Source organism: Macaca nemestrina, chromosome 4 (genome assembly GCF_043159975.1).
Source record: "Macaca nemestrina isolate mMacNem1 chromosome 4, mMacNem.hap1, whole genome shotgun sequence".
Lineage (NCBI taxonomy): Eukaryota > Metazoa > Chordata > Mammalia > Primates > Cercopithecidae > Macaca > Macaca nemestrina.
Genome location: NC_092128.1, coordinates 185,959,637 through 185,986,010, shown reverse-complemented (window position 1 = coordinate 185,986,010; position 26,374 = coordinate 185,959,637). Strand labels below are relative to the sequence as shown.

General features: G+C 48.1%; 1 protein-coding gene across 3 annotated transcripts in view; it reads right to left on the bottom strand.

The window, feature by feature from the left end:
* Positions 1 to 4,832: 4,832 nt before the first annotated feature.
* The window catches only part of LOC105472572 (PBX/knotted 1 homeobox 1), a 71,818-nt gene continuing 50,276 nt past the window's right edge, over positions 4,833 to 26,374 (bottom strand). For 2 of the 3 annotated variants that reach the window (XM_071095768.1, XM_011725941.3), the window contains exons 6-11: positions 26,064 to 26,163; positions 24,536 to 24,633; positions 20,980 to 21,108; positions 17,265 to 17,341; positions 12,491 to 12,663; positions 4,833 to 8,478 (exon numbers count right to left, since the gene is read on the bottom strand). In XM_071095768.1, the coding sequence (XP_070951869.1) occupies positions 8,267 to 8,478; positions 12,491 to 12,663; positions 17,265 to 17,341; positions 20,980 to 21,108; positions 24,536 to 24,633; positions 26,064 to 26,163 (789 nt within the window). In that variant the 3' untranslated portion in view covers positions 4,833 to 8,266. The remainder of the gene's footprint in view (positions 8,479 to 12,490; positions 12,664 to 17,264; positions 17,342 to 20,979; positions 21,109 to 24,535; positions 24,634 to 26,063; positions 26,164 to 26,374) is intronic. The other variant, XM_071095769.1, reaches the window with a different exon arrangement.

Here is a 26,374-nt window from a genome sequence, read left to right as displayed (position 1 = left end):
GCATCCAAGGCCTGCTGGCACCTAAGGAGGGGCAGGGCCACTCTGGCACCCACACCATGCGCAGGGTGGCCGTGGCCACTGCTGGAAGAATTGGAAGCCTGTGGTGCCCGCAGGGACAAAGGCAGCCCCAAGCCCACAGCCAGCTCACCTGGTGACCACACCCACCCAGGTCCTGTCCGAAGGGGAGTGCCTGTTTCTGGGCGTGAGGACTATTCATCTAGGTCTCCACTGTTCTACAAAAAGACCCCTGGCATTCAGTAAACTATGAGATAAACACCAGACAATCCACGGCCACGAAATAAAGCTACTGACAGAAGCAGACCCAAGAATGTCCGGCGCCAACTGTCACACAGCTACACCCCCACGACACGCCCAGCAGCGCACCCCGCTCCCCTCCATGTGGGTGTCCACGCTGCTTCTGTAGCCCCTGCCGCCACAGGCGAGGCTGCAGTGAGCGTCTCTGTGCAGGTCTGTGCCACCCACGATGTTTCGGCCAACAACAGACCTAGCAGACCAAGGAGGTCCCGTGAGGTTACAGCGGAGTGGAGAAGTCCCTGTCGTCAGAACGTGGAGCACAGTGTATCTCCCGTGTCTGGTGCTGCCAGCGCACATAAGTACACACAGTAACATCCTAGGCTTCCGTGCTCACTCATACTCCCTGACGCACTGACAGCTCCTGGTAAGTGCCCTGTGCTATTTTTAACACTTTAGACTGTATTTTTACTGTATCTTTCTTTGTTTAGCACATTTTTTTTCAGACGGGGTCTGGCTCTGTCGCCCAGGCTGGCATGCAGTGGTGTCATCACAGCTCACCGAAACCTTTCCCTCCTGAGTCCGAGACATCTTCCCACCTCAGCCTCCGAGGAGCTGGGCTACAGGCGTCAGCCACCGTGCTAGGCTAATTTTTACATTTTTTTGTAGAGATGAAGTCTTACTCTATCGCCCAGGCTGCTCTCGAGCAGCTCAGTGCAAGTGATCTGCCTGCCCCAGCCTCCCAGAGTGCTGAGATTACATGCGTGAGCCACGGTACCCGGCCAATTTAGCTGTTTAGACACACAAATCCTTACGATATGTTAGGACTGCCCCGGGTACACAGCAGGGTCACGTGCCGCGCTGGGCTTTGGCCGGGAGCAACGGGCTAAGCCACACAGGGTAGATGTGTCGTGAGCTGTGTGAGCGCACTGTGGTGTTCCTACGGTGACAGAGTCCCCTAAAGAGGCGTTTCTCAGAGCACAGCCTGTTGTTACATGACATGTGACTGTACTGTCAGGTTCATTCCAAAATGGCGAGCCCTGTGATATTCCTGCTAGCACCACACAAGTTCCCGTTTCTGCAGATCCCCAATCCCAGCTTCCTCACTGCAGCCCGCCGACAAGGCGGCACGCCCCTGGGCTCCAGCTCACACTCCCTGGGCGTGGCGAGGCCTGCAGTCTTCAGGTGCTGCTTGGTCCTCTGGTCTCCTTTCAATGAACTATTAACATTCGCTGTCATGGTTCTAGAGACTTCTAGAATCCCCCTAAACACTGGCTCCTTGCTGGCTTTATGCATTGAAAAGAAGGAACAAGGAAAGTGCTGCTGTCAGTCACCACCTGTTAACAGTCCTCTGTGTCCTCCACTGCACAGAAAAACTGAATTTTGATCTGGCCAGATCACCCATGTTTTGCCCTCGGATGTATGCCTTTGGGGTCTCAAAATAAGGGCTTCTTCTCCAACAGAGCAAAGACAAGCTCCCATATCATCTTCCAGTGGCTCACGGCCATGCCCAGAACCCACGGCGCCTGCCTCTGCCCTCCCCTCTCCTCTGCACTGCTGTCTCCCAGGCCACCAGTCCCTCCTGGCTGCCCAGCCCCCTGTCCTTCTCCCATCTACCCTCCCACAGCAACCCACACTCTCACAGCTTCTGCTGCGGGAAGCGCTCCTTCCTGGGACTCCCTGGCACAGTTCAGCTGAGCATTTCTCCACCTTCGCTGGCTGCTCTCCTCTAGCTCCACGGTCTCTACAACTCAGTCGACACTCACACACAAGACAATGTAAACTGTCAAGGGCTTCACAACTTATTTCTGACATGGATTGCTGTGTTAAGATAATGTGAAAGAAAACAGTGAATATAAAGTGAAATATTTTTAAATATACCTTATTTTTCTACAGGCCATTTTCTAAAAATGTCTAAGCAACTAAAGCCACCATTAAAATGTTTTTTCTTTTTTTTATTTTTGGAGAAGGAGTCTCACTCTGTCGCCCAGGCTAGAGTGCAGTGGCGCAATCTCAGCTCACCACAACCTCCCTCTCCTGGGTTCATGGAATTCTCTTGCTTCAGCCTCCCAAGTAGCTGGGACTACAGGCACACGCCACCATGCCTGGCTAATTTTTTATATTTTCAGTAGAGACAGGGTTTCACCATACTGGCCAGGCTGGTCTGGAACTCCTGACCTTGTGACCCACTCGCCTTGGCCTCCCAAAGTGCTGGGATTATAGGCATGAGCCACTGTGCACAGCCTAAAATGTTTCTTTTGAAAGATTCTGGAATAAAAGAATTCCTGATTTTTTTGGGGGATGGGGAGGGGGGACAGAGTCTCGCTCTGTTACCCAGGCTGCACTGCAGTGGCATGGTCTCGGCTCACTACAACCTCTGCCTCCCGGGTTCAAGCGATTCTCCTGCCTCAGCTTCCCGAGTAGCTGGGATTTCAGGCACCCACCACCATGCCCGACTAATTTTTGTATTTTTAGTACAGACCAGGTTTCTCCACGTCAGCCAGGCTGGTCTCAAACTCCTGACCTCAGGTGATCCGCCCGCCTCGGCCTCCCAAAGTGCTGGGATTAAAGGTGTGAGCCACCGCGCCCGGCCTAGAATTCCTGATTTATATTAAAACCATTCTTGCTTTTTACAGGGTTGAAATCCTGATTCACATAACGAGATAAAGAATGGAAACATCTGTATAAGACGATACCTTCTAAATACTATTTTTATACAGAATATTTACAAATTATCCAAGTAAGCAACCCTAACTAGTCCTTTATAGACTACAAAAGCCAGACCCGAGGAGGCCTGGCAGAGGGGAGCCTGCAGGTGCCAACTCGAGCTGGGCCGCGTGGTGAGGATGTGGCATTGGGGAAAGCTGGCCCAGGCCCAGATGCCACACCGGGAGCAGCATTCACTGCTTTCAGTCGCACGTGCTTAGATGCTATATAGTCACTCGTCTCGCAGATTTTATGAACAACTATAGTTAAACAGTGATCCTAGGTCTTAGTGAAGGTAAAAAGATCTTACTGTACAAGGGCAAAAATAATTTGTACTAAGTTTTTTTTTTTTTTTTTTTGAGACAGAGTCTCGCTTTATGCCCCAGGCTGTAGAGCAGTGGGGCAATCTCAGCTCACTGCAACCTCCGCCTCCCAGATTCAAGAGATTCTCCTGCCTCAGTTTCCCGAGTAGCTGGGATTACAGGCATGAGCCACCACGCCTGGCTAATTTTTGCGTTTTTAGTAGAGACGGGGTTTCATCATGTTGGCCAGCCAGGCTGATCTCAAACTCCTGACCTCAGGTGGTCCACCCAGCTTGGCCTCACTAAGTGCTGGGATTACAGGCGTGAGCCACCAAGCCTGGCCTTGTACTAAGAATTTCTTCTGAGAGTATATATAATAGAATGGGATGAAAGCTAAAAACAGTAGACATTATTTATGACATTCGTATAATTCAGAAAGTGTGCAACACTAAATATTTAATACAAATATTTCTTATTTTCTGGATTTGCTAGACCATTACTCACTTCCTCATCTCTCTTTAGATGGAGAGAGAGAGTCTATATTAGTCATAAACATCATTGTAGAGCTAGAATAAACCTTATAAGCCAGTTCTTTTTTTTTTTTTTTGAGGCGGAGTCTTGCTCTGTCGCCCAGGCTGGAGTGCAGTGGCCGGATCTCAGCTCACTGCAAGCTCCGCCTCCCGGGTTTATGCCATTCTCCTGCCTCAGCCTCCCGAGTAGCTGGGACTACAGGCGCCCGCCACCTCGCCTGGATAGTTTTTTTTTTTTTAAAGTAGAGACGGGGTTTCACTGTGTTAGCGAGGATGGTCTCGATCTCCTGACCTCATGATCTGCCCATCTTGGCCTCCAAAAGTGCTGGGATTACAGGCTGGCGCCACCGCGCCCGGCCCAGTTCTTCCTTTTCACAAAGGAAGCCCTTAAAGTCTAGAGACGCCGGGACTGCCTGAGACCCCACACTAATCAAGCTCATGTCCGTCCTCTCACCTCCGACCTGAGGGAACTTGAGACACAACACAGTGCCTCGGTTTTCTGTAAATCAATGAAAAACATTTCCTGAAACAATACAGTCAGCTGTCACTACTAATCACCAACAAGACTCACAATTTTGGATGTAGTTTTTAAAATACATAAGTCTGCTGACTTTACCCTCTAAGCATGAACAGTTGTTGGGAGTTATAACACTTTGGATAACAAAGATTAAAAACCCTCTGAAATTGTTTTAATGTACCTTTTAAATCTTCAGGAACTTTCTTGTCATGAAAATTTATAATATGAACTATCAGAATAATTAGATTTATGGAAAACTATAAGAAAAAACATAAAAGCTACCTGTTTCCATTTTCTGCCTGGACAGCCAATGAATGAACAAAGTAAGGAATTGAAGAAAAGATTCTTGGACATGTGAATGGACCTGAAGAGTCCGATGCAGTGTGGTCCTGGTTTCCCAATATGCAGGGGTCACTACAGACCCTACATGTCACCAGAAAACATGAAAACACTCTCAATGTTTTACCTAAAATGGAAAAGCAGCTTTTGGTGACATGAGCTTTATAAAATAAAACATTCATAAAGCAAGTTTCTATTTTTAATTTTTTTGCTTTGATAAATCAATTGCTTCACAAAAATCCTTTTTAAAGACAACAATCCAAGAAAACATATTGTTACAGTATTCACATTTCAAAGATTGTCAGTTTCAAAGACCGAACATAACTAGAACGAAAGAAGATTGCTGAGTTCTAAGTGCCAGGAATGGGCTTTCGCAGGGGGCAGAACCCCAGCTGGGCACCCTGATTCCTCACACAGGCAGGAGACGGATCACTCTCGGGTCACGCAGACACAACTCCCGGAGCCCTTAGCCGTGAGGGTTTCCTTTGCATACTGGATAAACACTTCCACTCATCTTACTATCTGGAATCAAAGCGCAAAGGCCAAGCTAGTCCCTCGCAGGAGCGTGCAGGAACCCAGCACAGCCAGCCCTGCCACTCCTGCTCAACAGGTGCAGGGCAGCAACAACAGCAACATGCTCAATTTGGGTCTCAAGACACATTCAAAGGGAGCCTTCATAGGGAAAAATTCAACAAGAATAAAACTGGGATCAAATCTGATCATTTAAAATGAAATCTTAAAGGGGTCACACTTTTACAGATTCTTTCCACTGTCCGAGGGCTGGGGAACAGGTGTTTTAAGGTGCCAACTGACCTCAAACATGCTGGGCAGTGATTTTACAAACTGAAACGGCTTGCCATGTAGAAGCTAGTTAAAAGCACCCAGTGGAGAGAGGTTAAAGGAAACTCAGGCTATGTCCATAAGCACCCTCTCTCTACATGATCTTTATCCTATTCCTCTGAATTTAGTAAGAATTTAGGAAAGTTGAAAGTTTTCAGCTGGAGAATGCACACTGTACCATTCAGCATGGGTGTTTAACTCTCAGGCCAGAGCTTCCCAGTGCCACCGAGGTTCACACAGTGCCCTCTTTTTATAGATGGGGTCTCACTGTGTTGCCCAAGATGGAATGCAGTGGCTATTTACAGGTGCAGGCACAGTGCACTGCAGCCTCAAACTCCTGGCACATGCCATCCTCTGCCTCAGACTCCCGAGTAGCTGGAACGAGAGGCACGCTCTACTGTGCTGGGCAAGGGCAGTGTTTAAATTCCATCCACTGCTCAGTGAATGTGATTTCTAATGCGGGAAAGAAACCGTGACCTATACATGAGTCTACATTCTGTGAATGGCTTCCACCAATCTACACTAAAGAGCAGGCAGCCCAAGAGACGGAGGGTGGTGAGGGAAGGAGGAAGGGCTGGCTGGCTTTCATGGGTGCTTATTTTAAAAAGTCAACAAAGTTGGAACTTAGGTTAAAATGATCTTGTAGACTTGACTTAAAATATGAGAAAACAGTTCACAAATGAGGAATGCAATGGTGGCTTCATTCTCGGCCAGGCATGGTGGCTCACGCCTGTAATCCCAGCACTTTGGGAGGCCGAGGCAGGTGGATCACCTGAGGTCAGGAGTTTGAGACCAGACTGACCAACATGGAGAAACCCATCTCTACTAAAAATACAAAATTAGCCAGGCGTGGTGGCGCATGTCTGTAATCCTAGCAACTCGGGAGGCTGAGGAAGGAGAATCGTTTGAACCAGGGAGGTAGAGGTTGCAGTGAGCTGAGATCGCACCATTGCCCTCCAGCCTGGGCAACAAGAGCAAAACTCTGCCTCAAAAAAAAAAAAAAAAAAAAGTCATTCTCTCCCCAAAAGAGCTGATAATCAAGTCTTTCAGTTAAAGCTCCTGAAAGATTTTAAAATACATTTCTGTATGTTTCCCGCTGACTTCTAAGTTATCTAGAAGTACTCCCCTATGATTAACTTCAATTAATATATTCTTCTGGGAAAAATCAGTTCCAGAAAAAACACTTCACTCGCTTAAAATGTCCCTTGGCTTACAACCAATCATTACTGTTGAATCTCAAGAATTAAAGACATTCCTGACCCTATAAACAAATGAACTTGGGCCATACCATTTCAGATGATATAAAGACATTCTGTATGAAACACTGTGGCCTGTTTTCTGAGAAAAAGCACCACTCCTAAGTAAACAAATGAAAACAAATCAAAACCGAAGAAAACAGAACCCAGCCCACTCTTTCAGTTCATCTTGTTACCAGGAAACATTAGTCCTACAGTTACTCCAAATCTCATACGGTCAAGTGAGCAGGAGGGCTCTGGAAAGTCAAAAGCAACAACGTACAACAAGAGAACACTGACACCAGGAGACCAGCCACAAATGCAAACGTGGGAGCCAACCCGTGGGGGCTGCCACTGCGCCCTCGCCAGACCAACTCGCTGCTGGGACTCCAGGGATGTCGGCTAGTTAAGTAATAAAGTCTGAATATCTGCTGCTTGCCCTAGCTCTGAGCCAATGGGGTAGAGCACATTTTATATTAGTTTATAATAAACATTCTGTGCATAACATATTTTGAATTTAAAACTTCTAAAACAATACACAGCTAACATGGTAAAGCAACCATGCAACTGTGGTCAGATTTAAATTAGACTGGAGTATGTATGGTAAGAGCTCCTAACGGATCACTGGCTACCATTTCGCCTCACTTACCTGAAGTCCTACTTAGCAAATACATTTCGATACATGTTTAGATCAAGTGTAAAATGCAATCCGAGCATTACATATCAACAAAAATCTGCAGATATCAAAATTTCATTAAATAGCTGTTTCTTTTATAGTAGTAAATGCTCATCACTACCCTGGGAGAGCAAAGAACCATGGAACAGTAGCTAACTTTGGGCAGGTTCATTAAATTTGGTCAATTCAGAACATTCCAAATTGAAATATTAATAGCAAGCATGTATTGTTTCTTTCTCTAGAAATTTTATCCTCAATATAGTCATCATCCAATTCATAACGAATTTATAAAAATAGCTTTTTTATCCAATAATTCCAGCAAGGTAAAAATAGGAGTTTCTTTTTATATATAGCAAATGAAACAGGCTCACTGAACATGAGGGGACTTAGGCTTGCTAAGCTTGCCATCCATCCACTCACGATGAAACCACACTCAGTCTAGGCGTGTGCCGTTGTCACCGCACACTGGCAGTTTCGGGTGCAGCAGCTTCTTTCAAATCCATGGGCCACACGAATAAGCCAGCCCACTGAGATCTGCTGGAACCACAGAACCAGTGAAAACTGCATCACGGTTTAGAAAATGGCAGCGCTATTTCTTAATCTATTTAGGGATTCAAGGTAGGGAGGGAGTGGTGTGTCATTCCTCACAATCTAGCGTTAAACCTTTAAAGAATTTCTTTAAAAACACACACACACACGCACACACACTCTTGAAAGAAGTCGCTGCACCGGCAAAGACGCGCTTTAAGCTTACTATGAAATACAAAAGTGCACTCTTCTATATCTACATATAAAACATATTGGAAATAAAACTGTGTAAAATGTTTGCTGTGCAAACTCTAAAAAGTCAGGTGCATCTGCTCCTGCCCCTACTGTAGGGAGTCACTGTTCTCCAAGACAAGCCCACTGATGTGGGCAGGGGCCAGAGCACCCGCGTCCTCCTCTGTGCTGTCCACAGACTCGTCCTCGCTCTGCCCTGCCATCATGACCTGCTGCACCGCCAGGGTGGCCCCGTCCGAGGACAGAGACTGAAGGCTGTCCACGTTCATGTTCACGGGCGTGGTGATGGTGACAACAGCTCCTGCAGCAGGATGAAGGTGTGTCATTATTTAAATTAGTACTCTCAGAAAAACACTTTATTACTCAATTGGGTACTGTTTGCTTGTTTGACCTAAAGTTAAAAAAAAAAAAAAAAAAAAAAAAACCTATATATGTTTAGGGAATGTTCAATAGGGATTTAAGAAACTGTTTCTGGGCCGGGCGCGGTGGCTCACGGCTGTAATTTCAGCACTTTGGGAGGCTGAGGCGGGCAGATCACGAGGTCAGGAAATCGAGACCATCCTGGCTAACACGGTGAAACCCCGTCTCTACTAAAAATACAAAAATGAACTGGGCGTGGTGGTGGCGCCTGTGGTCCCAGCTACTCGGGAGGCTGAGGCAGGAGAATGGTGTGAACCCGGGAGGCGGAGCTCACGGTGAGCAGAGATCACACCACTGCACTCCAGCCTGGGCAACAGGGCGAGACTCCGCCTCAGAAAAACAACAACAACCAAAAAGGAAACTCTTTCTGAAATCAGCCTCAGACCACGCTTAGCTCATAAGGCCTTGGCCTAAGAACAGCCTCAGTGGAGATCAGGACTATACAGAACACAGATTCATGGAGCAAAAAGTACTGTAGAAACAAAAAACCCAAAAACACCGAAGAAAGACACAAGAAGAATATAGTGGAGAAACAAAGTAAAGAGAAGAAGACAGAAAGAGGAAGGAAGATTCGTGTGAAAGAAGAGAAACCTTGTCACATGCCAGAGCCTGTTGTAAAACCTAACAGCAGAAGATGGAAACGGCCCAAATATCCACGAGCAAGGCCCAAATTAAAAACTCAGCAATGGAGAGGACGGGCACAGTGGCTCACAACTGTAATCCCAGCACTGTGGGAGGCCAAGGAGGGAGGATCCCTTGAGCCCAGGAGTTCCAGACCAGCCGGCCTGGACAACATAGGCAGACCCTATCTTTTTTTTTTTTTTTGAGACGGAGTCTCGCTCTGTCGCCCAGGCTGGAGTGCAGTGGCGCGATCTCAGCTCACTGCAAGCTCCGCCTCCCGAGCCCACGCCATTCTCCTGCCTCAGCCTCCCAAGTAGCTGGGACCACAGGTGCCTGCCACTGCACCCGGCTAATTTTTTGTATTTTTAGTAGAGACGGGGTTTCACCGTGTTAGCCAGGATGGTCTCGATCTCCTGACCTTGTGATCCGCCTGCCTCAGCCTCCAAGTGCTGGGATTACAGGTGTGAGCCACTGCGCCTGGCCAGCAGACCCTATCTCTACAAAAAGTTTAAAAATTAGCTGGGCATGGTGGTGCATGCCTGTAGTCCTAGCTATTCAGGAGGCTGAGGTGGGAGGATCACTTGAGCCCAGGAGGTTCAGGCTGCAGTGAACCAAGTTTGCCCCACTGCACTCCAACCTGGGTGACAGAGCAAGACCCTGTCTCAAAAAAATAAAACAAAACACTGAACAATGGAATGCTATGGTGCTACTAAACAATACAGTGGACCAACATTTACTCATCTGTAAAACTCTGAAAGATGTATTAATAAGTAATGAAAGAAAGTAGAGACAGTGTTATGTGATATGCTAACATCTGGGTAAAATTTTAAAAGAGGCCCAGGAGCAGTGGCTCACGCCTGTAATCCCAGCACTTTGGGAGGCCAAGGTGGGTGGATCATGAGGTCAGGAGTTTGAGACCAGCCTGGCCAATATGGTGAAACCCCGTCTCTACAAAAGATACAAAAATTAGCTGGGTGTAGTGGTGTGTGCCTGTAGTCCCAGCTACTCGGGAGGCTGAGGCAGGAGAATTGCTTGAACCCAGGAAGCGGAAGTTGCAGTGAGCTGAGATTGCACCACTGCACTCCAGCCAGGTGACAGCCAGAGACTCTGTCAAAAAAAAAAAAAAATTTTTTTAAAGATAACACTTTCATTCATTCATGTCTGTGCATACAATATTATATCATGTGTGCACTGGAGCTTGTACAGGAAACTGGTAACAATGGTTGTCCCTGGAGAAGTAGAAGCCAGGATGGAAGACAGATTTACTTTTCACTGAATGTTCTTGTTTGAATGTCTTTCCTCAATAGATAGGTATTGCCTTTTCTGACAGAGGGAGACAGAGAAAGAGGGAGAAAGAAACAGAGTAACTTTCTAGCTGTACATTCTTTAAAGAGAAGACCACCACACATCCAAACCTAAAGGATGCAGTCACAGCAGTACTTGAGGACACTCTGGTTTAAATGCATATAACACAACTCAAGAAAGGCTAAATGGAGACAAAATAAGTGTGACTCACAGCCCATCCTAACCAGGGGGCCAGCACCCCCCGCGCAAAGTCACCTGCGCATTCAGTGGAGAACCCATCAGCGCCTGCCACAGGGAACTGACTTGAGGTCGAGGGAAGAACCGTCTGAAAAGACCACAGAGAACACAGCCCAGTGCTCACACAGGTAGCCTGGAAAACTCATTGTCTTCAGGCACTGGATGGAGAACTCAGGAAGGTCTGGCCTCAGCTGGGATAATCTGCGCTAGCCTGAGCACTGCTGGGGACCACCCACAAGGATCACACTGCTCCCAAGTGACCTAACTGCGCTTCAGAGCAAAGCTCAAGAAGACTTACGGGAATACAAAAACATCCAGCACCTCAAAAGGCCAGATTCCCAATGCCTGGCATCCAGTGAGATGACTAGGCATGAAAAGAGGCAGGAAAACCTGTCATAAGGAGGAAAATCAATCAGCTGAAACTGACCCAGAGCTGACAGATGTTAGAATTCGCAGAGAAGGACATCAAAACAGTGGCAGCAACTGTATTCTGTGTGTTCAAAATTTAAGTAGACTCATGAAAGACAGGAAAGACTCAAACAGAACTTCTGGAGATATGAAAACTACAAGGTCTCAGATGAAAACCACACTGGATGGGATGAGCGTAAGATGAAGCCGTACAGAAGAAAAGATTAGTGCAGCGGAAGGAGAGTCACAGAAATCACCCAAAATTAAACACAGAGAATCTAATAAACTGGAAGGAACATCAGGAACTGTGTGAAACTTTTCACCACCTAATACACAGGCACTGAAGTCCCTAAAAAGGGCTGCAGGAGGAAGGTGAGAAAATACGGTTGAAGAAATAATGGCCCCAAACTTTCCTAACTGAATAAGGTTCTATCGCTGCCAGAAAAAAGAAAGAAGAGGAAATACCACCATTTACATATACTTAAAAACCCATGCACACAGGCCGGGCGCGGTGGCTCACGCCTGTAATCCCAGCACTTTGGGAGGCCGAGGCAGGCGGATCATGAGGTCAGGAGATCGAGACCATCCTGGCCAACATGGTGAAACCCTGTCTCTACTAAAATACAAAAAATTAGCCAGGTGTGGTGGTGGGCACCTATAATCCCAGCTACTCGGGAGGCTGAGGTAGGAGAATGGCGAGAACCTGGTAGGCAGGGGTTGCAGTGAGCCGAGATCGCGCCACTGAACTCCAGCCTGGGCGACAGAGTGAGACTCCGTCTCAAAAAAAAAAAAAAAAACGCATGCACACAAAACCATCAAAAATATGAAGACCTCACACGAACAGACAGATGCCTATAAAACACATCAGAATGGCTGCCTGTGTCAGGGGATGGAGCGCAGAGGCCACAGGGAATAAGCAAAAACAAGAGAAGGGCATGGAGGATGAAGAGAAAGAAGACACATGCTGAGAACGGGGTAAGTCCCTCCTCCGCACCTGGAGTCGGAGGGAAAAGGAGAACAAACACAGAAGCAAAGGAGCAGATCCACTGTCCGTGACCGTGTCTTGGAGGCAGAATTAATGATTTCATTATCTCTATCATGTGTTTTACATTCTCTACTACTGGTGCTCCTAACTCTCACTGAGAGCTCCCATGCACCCAGAATGCAGCTTCCTCATGTTTTAGTTGCAGAGAAAGAGAACCACATGTACTTTCGTTCACCGCATGACCTGAGGCTCACAGCTAACAGGCCCAATCCAGGCCTCTTGTTCAAAATCCCCACCCCATGGGCCACTATGTCTGGCCTTGGCCAGCCACCTATACCTTCTGACATGGTGAGCTCGCTCGGCGGTGGCTGTGCAACTCCTGATGCAATAGAGTCAGGCCAAAACCTCTGAACTGGCCGGTTCTGAGCTGTCTTTTTCTTTGTTTTGGGGGTCTCTGAACAACTTGAATCCAACATTGGCTGAAGAATTCGTCTTCTGGCATTGATGAACCTGGGGTCGACAAAGAGAAGCTTCCATGAAAACAGACTTCATAAAGACCCTATACAGGATTAACAAATCCCAACAAACACGCTGCTCTATGAACCACGCTACAAAGAGTAACTCACGTTCTCCACTATGAGAACTACTTAAGAGGACTCAACACTATTCTAAATTATCTAAATGCCCAGAAACACAGAGCCTGTTGTTTTAAAAATCATGTAAATAAGGACCAACTTGTCCATGGCACTTTTTTTTTTTGCCTTAACTCCTTTAGTGCGCGTTTGTGAACTAGATACTCATAGCAACATAAATGATACTGTTGAATTTGTGAATCTGACACTATTTTCCCTAAGGAAGAAAAATGTTAAAGAAGCAAGACTTTCTGTAGTGTCATCATGCCTGAGGCGATCGGGCAGTCTGCACTCGTCTGGACGTCACCAGATGACCAACGTGGCAGAGCCTCTGGGTGGCAACATGTCTGAGCCATCAGGGAATGGGACTGCCACCTCCTCTTGTTTCACCACAAAGCACGATCTAAGGCAAGAGCTGCATCTTTTCAAAAACTATTCCCAATGATGAGCTGTTTCTTAGATGATTGAAGGCGTAAGTCATCCAGTAGCCCTAGACATGTGGCTAGCACGGCACATATGCACCAGCAGTGATGAAATCCCCAACAGACGTTAGCGGCTCTGTCAAACTAGGAACTCACACCTGTGATAAGACCCCATAGAGAACGAGACCAGCAACAATCACAGGTTGGCAAGGCAGGCTGGACACTGTTTTTGTTTTTTTGAGATGGAGTCTCTCCCTGTTGCACAGGCTGGAGTGCAGTGGCACGATCTCAGCTCACTGCAACCTCTGCCTCCCGGGTTCAAGTGATTCTCCTGCCTCAGCCTCCCGAGTAGCTAGGACTACAGGCGCCCGCCACCACGCCCAGCTAATTTTTGTACTTTTAGTAGACAGGGGGTTTCACCATGTTGGCCAGGATGGTCTCGATCTCTTGACCTTGTGATCTGACCGCCTTGGTCTCCCAAAGTGCTGGAATTACAGGCGTGGGCCACCGCATCCGGCCCAACAGTCACAGGTTGGCAAGGCAGGGTAGACATTGTTTCATATCAAATGAGTATGACAGCAATCTCAAAATACATTAAGATTAAGGGCTGCTGTCTTCAGTTCCCATTCTTATGCTCTGAGCTGTTGCCTTTAAATCTGAGCAAGTGCAAGGAGACGCAAATTCCCAGGCCGGCTCTTCCTCCTGCAGTGACTGGAGGACAAAGATAGCGACCCAGACATGCGTTCTGCTGCACCTGCCACCCTATGCCACCGACTGGGCCACTTTGCTACAAAAGAAGCTGCAATGGAAAGAAACGGAAAGAAAAACAACATCCGTCCCATGAAAGTACCTGTGAAACCAGAACCCGTCCAGATTCACGCATTACCCCAACCTAATGCAGAAGTGGCAATACCATCCATGCTTAAGGCCTCATTTCTGTCTTCTTTGTTCAGTAACACGAGTGATAAAGTCGTTGACCTCCTATTAGAGTCACACATTGCTTGTCTAGTAAAAGCCAGACTTCTCTGTCTGGATAGCTGAGTAGCCACATTCACGGTATCAGGGAAATAAAAGCATTACTTTTAGACTCAGATTCTACTCTGGTGTGTCACTGTGACAACTTCTCTCTTTTTTTAGTGCCCCCCTCTGCAAAACAACAGAACTAGAACTGGATCAGCTCTAATGTTGCCTAATTTTAAAAGTCCACGGTTTTTAAAATATCTACAATCATATTAGGACACGGTCTTAATAATAATGAAGCAGATCGGATCCCACCATGCTTCATTTAGAGGAACCTGGTGATCCCTGCAGCACAGGCTCCATGGCTACCCACAACCCCAACAAGACCTGGGAGGGAAGGTCCCACTGCTATTGGAATGTGTTGGTTTTTTTTTTTTTTTTTGAGATGGAGTCTCACCCTGTCGCCCAGGCTGGAGTGCAATGGTGCGATCTTGGCTCACTGCAACCTCTGCCTCCCAGGTTCAAGCCATTCTCCTACCTCAGCCTCCTGAGTAGCTGGGATTACAGGTGCATGCCACCACACCCAGCTGATTTTTCTATTTTTAGTAGAGACAGGGTTTCACCATGTTGGTCAGGCTGGTCTCGAATTCCTTACCTCATGATGTGCCTGCCTCGGCCTCCCAAAGTGCTGAGATTATAGGTGTGAGCCACTGTGCCTGGCCTGTAATGTGTTATTTATTTTTATTTATTTATTTTTTTTTGAGATGGAGTCTCGCTCTGTCGCCTAGGTTGGAGTGCAGTGGTGCGACCTCAGCTCACTGCAAGCTCCACCTCCCGGGTTCACGCCATTCTCCTGCTTCAGCCTCCCAAGTAGCTGGGACTACAGGCGCCCACTACCACGCCCGGCTAATTTTTTGTATTTTTAATAGAGACGGGGTTTCACTGTGTTAGCCAGTATGGTCTCGATCTCCTGACCTCATGATCCACCCTCGGCCTCCCAAAGTGCTGGGATTATAGGCGTGAGCCACCGCGCCCGGCCTGTAATGTGTTTTTAAATCCTTCTTATTCAAAGCTGCTACCAGCAGAGGCATGAGCTAATGATGGGTGTGTACATCTCACTCCAAGATGCAATGTTTGTAAATATAAAAGAAAAGAAAGTCAGAAAAAGTAAAAATAGCTACAAATATTACAGAGTTCAGAAATTTAGAATTTTTAAAAGTTACATTATTAAACTGTTAATAATACTAAAAATCAAAAGTTGATACTAAACCTAGATAAGACAATTTGTTAATGCAACATAGTAGCAAGTCAGGGAACACTGGGAAATCATGAACGGAGGAAAGCGGGAGGGTGCTGAGCAGTGAAGGGGCACCAGCACATCCAGAGAAGCATCCCTCCCCCTTCAGCCCACCCACCACGGGTGTGCCCCAGCCAAAGCATGTGGTTTCCACATAGACTCCAGGAAAACCACCAAGAACACGAGCAGTAGGTAACAACCATCGCAGCAACAACATACTCAGAATCTTTAAAGTTTTGTTAATATTCTATTTAAAAGGTTTAACAGGAAATAACACAAACAGTACAGTCTGTTGTGACTACCCAAATCTAAAAGAATGGCAAGAGTGCAGGATCGCGGAAGTGCTTACGCAACCCCGAGGCAGGATGGCGGAGTGCTTAGGCAACCCCGAGGCAGGATGGCGGAGTGCTTACGCAACCCCGAGGCGCGCCTCCTGCACACACGACTGCACAAAGACGAAGACTTTCTTGCTGGAACTTCAACAAGTTCACATTTTAGCACAGTTAAGATAAAGATAATAATGTTTACAACTGGAAGAATTTGTGCTTTCTTCTTTTATGCATGCCAGTTTTATTAAGCTGAAATTGTTTCCTACATCTGAACAATAAGTAAATTTAAAAAATGAGACAAGTGACTAATAACCAAAATGGAAGACCACCCCCCACTTCAGTGCCACTTAGGAACACGAGCTTGTGGCCACAGTCTAAGTGTCCACAGCAACGTTTGACAGCAGGACTAGAAGGGGACGTTTTATGAAATGTCCTCCTGGGCGTTTCTCTCCTAGGAATGGCTCCCAGCCTCTGCCATGGAGCAGGACCTCCACAAGAAAAAGCAGCAGAGGGTCCCCCCATGGGGCAGGACCTCTCACTTTTGGCCTCCCACCATCCCAAGGTTCATCCACTAACAACACATCACAGTTCTGTTATACCTTTTTTTCTTCTTCTTCCTTTTTGTGGAGAATGAGGTCTCGCTATATTGCTCAGGCAGGTCTCGAACTCCTGGTCTTAAGCTACCTCCCACCTCTGCCTCCCCGAGAGCTGGGATTACAGGCGTGAGCCACCGCACCCGGCCTCACATCACCGTTTTGTATGAGTGTGGGGCTTAGGGGACAGCAGCACCCTAGAGAAATAGTTATTTTTTTTTTCTTCTTTTAAGACGGAGTCTTGCTCTGTTGCCCAGGCTGGAGTGCAGCAGCACCATCTCAGCTCACTGCAAGGTCTACCCCCTGGGTTCATGCTGTTCTCCTGCCTCGGCCTCCCAAGTAACTGGGACTACAGGCACCCATCACCACGCCCAGCTAATTTTTTGTATTTTTAGTAGAGACGGGGTTTCACTGTGTTAGCCAGGATGGTCTCGATCTCCTGACCTTGTGATCTACCTGCCTCGGCCTCCCAAAGTGCTGGGATTACAGGTGTGAGCTACCGCGCCTGACCGAAAAACAGCTCTAAAGAGGCAGGCAGGATGCAGTCCATAATGAGGTATTGATATGAAAACTTAGGTTGAATCTGGTTTATTCCTAAGTCTCCTGCTCCCACTGCCCATTAAAAGAACTCATATTTTTAGTCAGGCGCAGTGACTCACACCCATGATCCCAGGACTTTGAGAGGCTAAGGTGGGAGGATCACTTGAGGCCAGGAGTTTGAGACCAGCCTGGGCAACACAGCAAGACCTGTCTCAGTTGGGAAAAAAGAAAACGAGGGATCTCCTATTTTCAGCAAGATTTCACTATATATTGGTGCCAGCATTTCCAAGTGCTCTACCGTGCTGACAGGCATGGTTTCGGGAAGCAGGGCACCTTACCAGTTGTTGACTTGGAGTAGTGTCAAATTTGTCTGAGCAGCAATCTGTTTTTTCTCATCCTCTGTTGGGTAGGGATGCTGAAAATAAAAAGGAGGGTTACCACGGCCTTCGAGTTTACAAAGGAAATCAAGATGATCTAGGCAAAATGTGAGCATTACATAATCATCAGAAAATAATGGTAACATCAACAGTGCTTCTAGCCAAAACCTAACTGGAGTCTCACAGAACAAAGTGTTTCTCCTAGTACCAGGAACGTCCTAGTGCCTCAGTGGCTGGTTAGTGCACAGGTCAAGGTGGGCCGCCCCCATGTCTAGGTTCAGCGCTTGGCTGCCCCCATGTCTAACGGTTCAGCGGTGACAATAACAGCAGTGACATCACCAGGAGCAGCTATGCCGTCCAGCGGTGAGTCTACGTCAGGCTTGATACAATCTACAGACTTTGTATCAACTTTATTGAACTTTAACTTACGAACAATAAACTACATCCATGTAAACAGGATGGATGGATGGATGGATTCTGGCCCAGGAGCCTCTGCCACAAGCAACACGCAGCACATTTCAATTACCTTGTCCATTCTATAATAATTCACTGATTCCTCAGAAGCACCTGCTGAGATGGTCACTGTCACTGTCTTTATTTTACAGAAAAGGAGACTGAGGCATGAAGTGTTTACAAACTGCCCCCATCCCACAGCTGGTGAAATGGGTGGAGTAGGAAATGGCCAGGCAGGCTGGGGGACACGTTGCCATCATGGGTACCACAAGAATCAACTGACACTGGGATGAGCTGATGCCATCAACGGCTTTCCTGGGATGAGATCTCTGCTGGATTCACCTGTGCTGTCAGTAAGGAACTGAACCCAGGGCTGGCACCAGGAGTGCCTGCTATGCTATTCTTTTATGTATGATTGAAACATTTCACATACAAAAAATCCAACCAGAGGGCTGGGCAGGGTGCCTCACGCTGTAATCTCAGCACTTTGGGAGGCCAAGGCAGGTGGATCACTTGAGGTCAGGAGTTTGAGACCAGCCTGGCCAATATGGTGAAACCCCATCTCTACTAAAAATACAAAAAATGAGCTGGGTGTGGAGGCGGCTGCCTGTATGCCCAGCTACTTGGGAGGCTGAGGCAGGAGAATTGCTTGAACCTGGGAGGCGGAGGCTGTAGTGAGCTGAGATCACCCCACTGCACTCCAGCCTGGGCAACAAGAGCAAAACTCCATCTAAAAAAAAAAAAAATCTGGCAGGGTGCAGTGGCTCACGCCTGTAATCCCAGTATTTTGGGAGGCCAAGGTGGGTGGATCACGAAGTCAGGAGATCAAGACCATCCTGGCTAACATGGTGAAACTGCGTCTCTACTAAAAATACAAAAAATTAGCCGGGCCTGGTGGTACGCACCTGTAGTCCCAGCTACTTGGGAGGCTGAGGCAGGAGAATTGCTTGAACCCAGGAAACAGAGGTTGCAGTGAGCCGAGATCGCGCCACAGCACTCCAGCCTGGGAGTGCAGGAAAAAAAAAAAAAATCCAACCAGAACTAAATAGCAAAACTCACAGAAGTACCAACCGTAAATGATTTCTAGCTATGCTAAATAATTTCTCCAAGACTGATGACTGTCTATATGTGGAAACCAACGCGACATTTACTCTAAAACCTGAATGCACTAAAGTCCCTGATTTTGGATCAACAGGGATGCAGGAGAATGAACGGCACCAACTGAGTCAGCAGAGGGAGTTTACTCGGCTTTGATGTGAAAGGGACGTTGAGAGTGGCGTGGAGACACCCCTGCTTATCGCAGGCGGATGAAGCAGCCTCGGATGTGCCTCAGCAGTGATGCGCTTGTTTCCTCAAACTAACTGGCAGTGTGACTCAACTTGATTCCATCAATGAGCGTGTGGCTCTGAGCTCAAAGTCATGGAAACAGAAATACTGTTCTCTCCCTTTAAAAAGCTCATAAAATCGAAACAGAGCAGGAAACACCAGCACACAAGCAGAAAACACCAAACGGCCAGAGATGCTGCCCCAGAGTGTGCGAGAAGCACAGGGGGACGGCGCTGCCAAGAAATGAGGGCAAGGAGGGACTGAGGATGCCTCACGGGAAGAAAAGCAGCATCTTCACTGGACATGATGAGCGGGTTTATTGTTTCAGAAATTATTAAAACATTCAAGGAAAGCTGAAAGGAGAGTACTCACCCAATCCCACCACTTGGTGTTGTTCTATGATTATATTATACATATACTGATTGGCTGTAATAATCACGATGTGTGTAAATATAGCGACATGCTGCCTTGTGACTTCCTATCCTTCACTAAACCTCCCGACTGCTTAGAGCCCTCATTCCTTATGTTAACTATCCGTGTGATACTCCATCAAACCGGTACGTCCTCATCTACATGCCGGCCCGCTTTCCATTATTATACTGAACAACACTAACATTCTCACACAAATCTTTCCATTTCCTTGTGACTGATCTCTTTGGGCCAATTTCTCAGAGCGGCCCGGCTGCTCACAGGTGGCACTTCTTTCTCCTGACATGTGCTGCTCACTACCTTACGTCCGTGGAAGCAGCTCGGTGGAGACCAAGAGGCCAGGGCAGGCAAGCGGAAGAGGCACAGCCAAGGCTCCTGCCAGGCCTTCCGCCCAGGGGAGGGCCCTTCCCCTCCCGGGACCACCCAGTAACACCACCTGTCAGTTTCAAGCCCTCGGGCCAGTCACTCCCATGGACCCCTTCCTCAACCGAGGAGCCCGAGGCAGCCAGAGAAAAGTGGGCCACGAGATGGCGAGATGACCATGGGCTCAGGGTCCCATGGTCAGGGGAGGATAAGGACAGAGTGCTGAGGAGAAACAGGCCTCAGCCCCAGTGGAGGTGCCCTGGAGAGGAGACAGCAGGAGGGAAGGGCAGATGCCGCGCAGAAGGCCGAGGAGGAGGAGGCTGAGAAGACGGGCGGATATGGCCACAGTCTCACACCAATCAGCGGTGACAGCGGGAGAGAAGGGCAAACACTTAGGGCCAAGCCAAACTGGCGTCTGCCTTCCTGCCTCGGCCTCCCTGTGCTTGCCCCAGGAGAGCCCCGCCTGCTCTCTTCTGCCCTGGATCAGCAGGCCGGCAGCAATGGTGACACACAGCCTGCAGAGCAGGTCCCCCCAAGCAACTCAGCAAGCAGGCCCACCACTGCACTTCCAAGATGTCCTGGGGACGAGGAGAACCCGCGGCCATGCCCTAGCGGAGGAAGCCGGGTGCACATGCGCTGGGTAAACCGACGCTCCCCCTGGGACAGACTCGCTTCCAGCAAAAGGCACCCACCCGGTGGCCCGCCCGTAGGTGCACCCGGCACTGAGATGTCTCTAACCGGTCTCGGCTTCCTTGTCAACCCAACACAGAGAAACACAGCAACTTCCCCTGTGCGGCCCCAGAACACCCCTTCTCTGCCCACTTTTCTGGCTCACCTGATCCCATCGCCCTTCGTGGTGGGCTGTCTCGCACACACGTGCACAGCTCACACGCGCCCGGGTGCTCCTTCACGGCGGCCCTTACTGCCCTTCAAGTTTCCTGCAGCAGTGCCCCACGCTCCCCCCATTATGGACATGCCATGAAGTCCTGAAAGTCAGGCCTTTGACTTTCTGAGCCCAGAGAAGTAACCCTTTTCCATGACACATAAGCCAGAGAGCAAGTGTCGCAGAGAGCTGCAAGGCAAGGGCCGGCCCAGCCGTCCTTACCCCGATGTGCTGGAAGAGCCAGGACCGCATCACGTTTGTGGCGTGCTTCGGCAGGACGCCCCTCTTGTTCTTAGATGAACCATCATCTTGATGCAAGATGCTGAGATCTTGGTTTAACTGTAACTGAAGCTTTTAAACAGTTGAAAAATAACATTAGAAAGCATAGGAAATTCTCACATATCGAAGTACTTACAACTGCAGGTGGAGAAAACAGCGAAGGATCGGACAGGGAAAGGACTAGTAGTCAAGGCCCATGCACAGGAACCCTGTGTGGACTGATGTTTCAGGACGTGGTTCCCTCCACATTACTGGGCTTTTATTTTTTTTTTGAGACAGGATCTTGCTCTGTCGCTCAGGCTGGAGTGCAGTGGTGCAATCACGGCTCACTGCAGCCTTGAACTCCTGGGCTCAAGCGATTCTTCCAGCTCAGCCTCCTGGGTAGCTGGGACCAGACTCACATGTCATCACACCCATCTAATTTCGTCTACTTTTTGTAGAGGCAGGGTCTCGCCCTCTTGCCCAGGCTGGCACGTGATAAGTCTTTGCACTAGTGACTTGGCTCTGCAGAGGCCTCTCAGGCAGGGAGGCTCAGAGCCTATCCTCTGTAGGCAGGAATGCCGTGCTCCTCTCACCCACCACCTGTTCCCACCTGTGTCTCCTGCAGTGAGGTCAGTGAGAACATGTGACTTCCTAGCCAAAAAGGGACGTCAAGAACCAATGAGAATGAACAGGGACACCAGAAAATCCAACTCTCAAGAGTAGGATATGCCAGGGGAGCAGAGGGGAAAGAAACAGAAACAGCACAAAGGCAGAAAGAGGGGCCGCAGAACAGGAGAGCACAGGCTGACTCCTTGTTCCAAATGCCTCTGCAGGCACTGGAGACACGGACCTTCCCTCCTGTCACCCAGGAAAGAGTAGGCTACTCTGCCAACTCGATTTTAAAAGAAAAAGATGTGAATGGCATTTCTTTGTTAAATTCTTTCTCACAAAACACGAGAGAAGATCTGCTCGTTACAAGGCCGTGCTCCAGGCCCTGGCACGGCCTCCCTCACATGTCATCTCCCTCCCCAGGTGCCTGCTGAGATGATGCTGCCACTGCGCACTGCACAGACCAGGGAAGGAAGAAGGCAAAATCACTCTGTAGGGTCCGCAGCATGGATAGGTCAGCCTATTTAAGAACTCACATAGGCCGGGCGCGGTGGCTCAAGCCTGTAATCCCAGCACTTTGGGAGGCCGAGACGGGCGGATCACGAGGTCAGGAGATCGAGACCATCCTGGCTAACACGGTGAAACCCCGTCTCTACTAAAAAATACAAAAAAACTAGCCGGGCGAGGTGGCGGGCGCCTGTAGTCCCAGCTACTCGGGAGGCTGAGGCAGGAGAATGGCGTAAACCCGGGGGGCGGAGCTTGCAGTGAGCTGAGATCCGGCCACTGCACTCCAGCCCGGGCGACAGAGCCAGACTCCGTCTCAAAAAAAAAAAAAAAAAAAAAAAAAAAAGAACTCACATATAAACCTAACTTCAGTCCGGGCACGGTGGCTCACACCTGTAATCCCGGCACTTTGGGAGGCCAAGGCAGGAGGACTATTTGAGCCCAGGAGTTCAAGACCAGCCTGGGCAACATAGGGAGACCTTGTCTTTACAAAAATATTTAAAAATTAACTGGGCAAGGTGGCACATGCCTGTAGTCCCAGCTACTCAGGAGGCGGAGGCGGGAGGATTGCTTGAGCCTGGGAGGTCAAGGCTGCAGGGAGCTGTGTTTGTGCCACTGTACTCCAGCCTGGCTAACAGAGCGAGACCTTGTCTCTTGGGAAAAAAAAAAAACGAAAAAAGAACAGAGAGATACCCACATTAAAAAAAAAAAAAAAAAATCAGAGCACCTGCAAAAAAAGAGAAGCCTCTAAAAGATGAGAAAAACACAAAAGATTGGAAAAAACAACACCAACCTTCTTGAGACCCGGGTGCGGCAGCTCACACCTGTAATCCCAGCACTTTGGGAGGCCGAGGCAGGCGGATTGCTTGAGCCCAGGATTTCGAGACCAGACTGGCCAACATGGTGAAACCCATTTCTACTAAAAATACAAAAATTAGCTGGGCATAGTGACACACACATGTAATCCCAGCTACTCAGGAGGCTGAGGCAGGAGAATCACTTGAATTTGGGAGGTGGAGGTTGCAGCGAGCCGAGATCACACCACTACACCCCAGCTTGGGCGACAGAGTGAGACTTCATCTCAGAAAAACAAAACACAAAAGTAATGCTTTCTCAATGTGGGTTAGAAAGGATTTTCAACCCGGAATTCTACAAGTAAACAGAGCATATCAAATATGAGATCAAAATAAACTCATTTTTAGGTTTGCAAAGTCTCAAAAAAAATGTGGGTTTTTTGTTTATTTTATTTTACTTTATTTGAGATGGAGTTTTTCTCTTGTTGCCCAGGCTGAAGTGCAGTGGCATGATTTTGGCTCACTGCAACCTCCGCCTCCCAGGTCAAGTGATTCTCCTGCCTCAGCCTCCCGAGTAGCTGGGATTATAGACATGCACCCGACGTCCAGCTAATTTTAGCATTTTTAGTAGAGACGGGGTTTCACTACGTTGGACAAGCTAGTCTCAAACTCCTAACCTCAAGAGATCCAACCATCTTGGCCTCCCAAAGTGCTGGGATTATAGGCGTGGGCCACCGTACCGGGCCAGAATCAATGTTTTTTTTTTGTTTGTTTGTTTTGTTTTTTTTTTTCAGATGGAGTCTCACTCTGTCGCCCAGGCAGCAGTGCAGTAGCACGATATCGGCTCACTGCAACCTCTGCTTCCTGGGTTCAAGCAATTCTCCTGCCTCAGCCTCCCAAGTAGCTGGGATTACAGGCATGCACCACTGCGCCCAGCTAATTTTTGTATTTTTAGGGATGGGCTTTCACCATATTGGCCAGGCTAATCTCAAACTCCTGACCTCGTGACCTGCCCGCCTTGGCCTTTACTGGGAATTCAGGCGTCACCGTGCCCGGTCCAGAATCAATGTTCTTAAAGTAAGAACTGATAACACACACCAAAGACTGGCAAGGTTCGGCAGCCACAGAGATCGCGTCACTGCGCTCCAGCCTGGGTGACAGAGAGGCCTGAAAGCCCGGACCCGACGACACTGTCATGATGGAGGTGTGGGCCAGGCTCTCTGGTCTGAAAAGTTTGCCTGGCAGTTCTGCTGTGCCCTCTGTGGGGACCGCGAGGGAGTGTGTGCCTACAAGACCTCTGCCCCTGGTGGACGCACACATGATCCAACGCTAGCACTGGATAACTGTGTGGGGGGGCGGGGGCTGGGGGGTGGTGGTTATGAGTGACTTTTTTCCTGTTCCTTCAGAATTTTCTGAACTTTGCAAATTCTCTACAATGAGAGAGATAAGAGTACAAAGAAACAAAACACTGACATTCAGAGAAACCAGAAATTGCTACACAAGAGAAAGGCTCTTCAGGCAGAGGGAAGAGCTCATGCTTGTTCTACCTGTGCCCCTCCCTGTGTGGGCAGCACTCGCCCCCAAAGCCTTCCATAAAATGGCGCACGCACCTGGGAGTTCTGGATCCTAATTGTCCCGGGCGACAATGTCTGTGTGACCACTTGGCCTTGGGGAGTGACGACCGTGACAGGCTGATACACTGTGCCACCTCAAAAGGGAGAATAAAAAATATGAGGCTGCTTTTAAGTCTCAATGATTTAAGCCATTCTTCTTTTTTCTGTTTCTGTAGAGACAGGGATCTTGCTTTGTTGCCCAGGATGGTCTCTAACCCCTGGTCTCAACTCATCCTCTCGCCTTGGCCTCCCAAAGTGCTGGGATTACAGATGTGAGGCACTGTAACCAGCCCTCTTCTTGATATACTTACAAAAGGAATAAAATCCCTAGTTTGATGAGCTTTTTAATCATTTCAAATGATCAACAATCCTTTGCCAGTTGACTTGTCACTATAAAGTATCACAAACTCCCTGGGTAGGCTACTTGGGCACCTGCAGCAGTGGGTGGGCAGGTGGGTGAGCACTAGGTGCCCGGCAGCCCACACAGTCCGCCTCACACACCACCAACCGACCTGGGGTGTGAGGGCTCCCTTCCTTCTGCAAGCCTCTGTTGTCTACTTTTTCCTAAAATTAGCACATGTTAAGGATTTGGGCAAGGGTACTAAATAATAACTATTTTATTCTAGTTATATTTTTGGATAAATGGTGCTTTCTTTTTCCCACTGAGGTTTCCCTTTGTGCTATTATGTGAGGTCTTTGGTGTAAATTTCTACCCCTCCCTCCCTGCCTGTCCCATTTCCATGATGCTTTGTGTTTTCAATGTTCTCTACGCACCAGGAAACTCTGGAGTCTGTCCCCTTCCTGTAACAGTTTTTGTTCTACAAGTAATACTAACGCTAAGACTGCATTTTTATTTGATTATCATCAATTAATGATAAAACTTAAGATTTTCAGGGTGCTATTAAAAGCACAACAAAAAACTATGTTATTTGAAAATGACAACTGGTTTTTGGTGTTATTTTCTTTTTTTTTTTTTTTTTTTGAGACGGAGTCTCGCTCTGTCACCCAGGCTGGAGTGCAGTGGCCGGATCTCAGCTCACTGCAAGCTCTGCCTCCCGGGTTCACGCCATTCTCCTGCCTCAGCCTCCCGAGTAGCTGGGACTACAGGCGCCTGCCACCTCGCCCGGCTAAGTTTTTGTATTTTTAGTAGAGACGGGGTTTCACTGTGTTACCCAGGATAGTCTCGATCTCCTGACCTCGTGATCCGCCCATCTCGGCCTCCCAAAGTGCTGGGATTACAGGCTTGAGCCACCGCGCCCGGCCTTTGGTGTTATTTTCAACTCCTATATAAAACCTTTTTTCTTTCCAATATATTTTTGGTAGAGAAATAAAGAAACATAATCTACATAAAATATTTGTTATTGAGTATTAACAAGAAAGAGGCATTCAGAGACCTCTAGCTTCTAACATTGCTATATTAGAAAATGGCATTAACTTAAAATTATATTTATACTGTCAATCTAACACACAGGACCATTTTCTGCAAAACCTCATGGAGAGCGTGTCCATTTTTCCGTCATCGTACCTGCCACGGTCGCCATGGCTACGTTTCCCTGCTGCAGCGCAGACGCCGGCACCACAATTCCTTGAGGGCTGATGGTGCCTGTAATGGCACTTTGAATCTGCTGCAAGTCAGAACACACACGTTGAAAGAATTACTAGAAAACGGAAAACCCATGTTTAAAACTTTAAAATAAGTAGCATAATGACACCATTAAAAAGGGAAGGAGAAGCTTGAGGGAAAGAATACCCTCAGATGACGCGGCTTCGGAACGCACGCACCACACACGGAAAGCAAGAGATGCACAACGGTGTATTAAACACAACAAGCCAGCC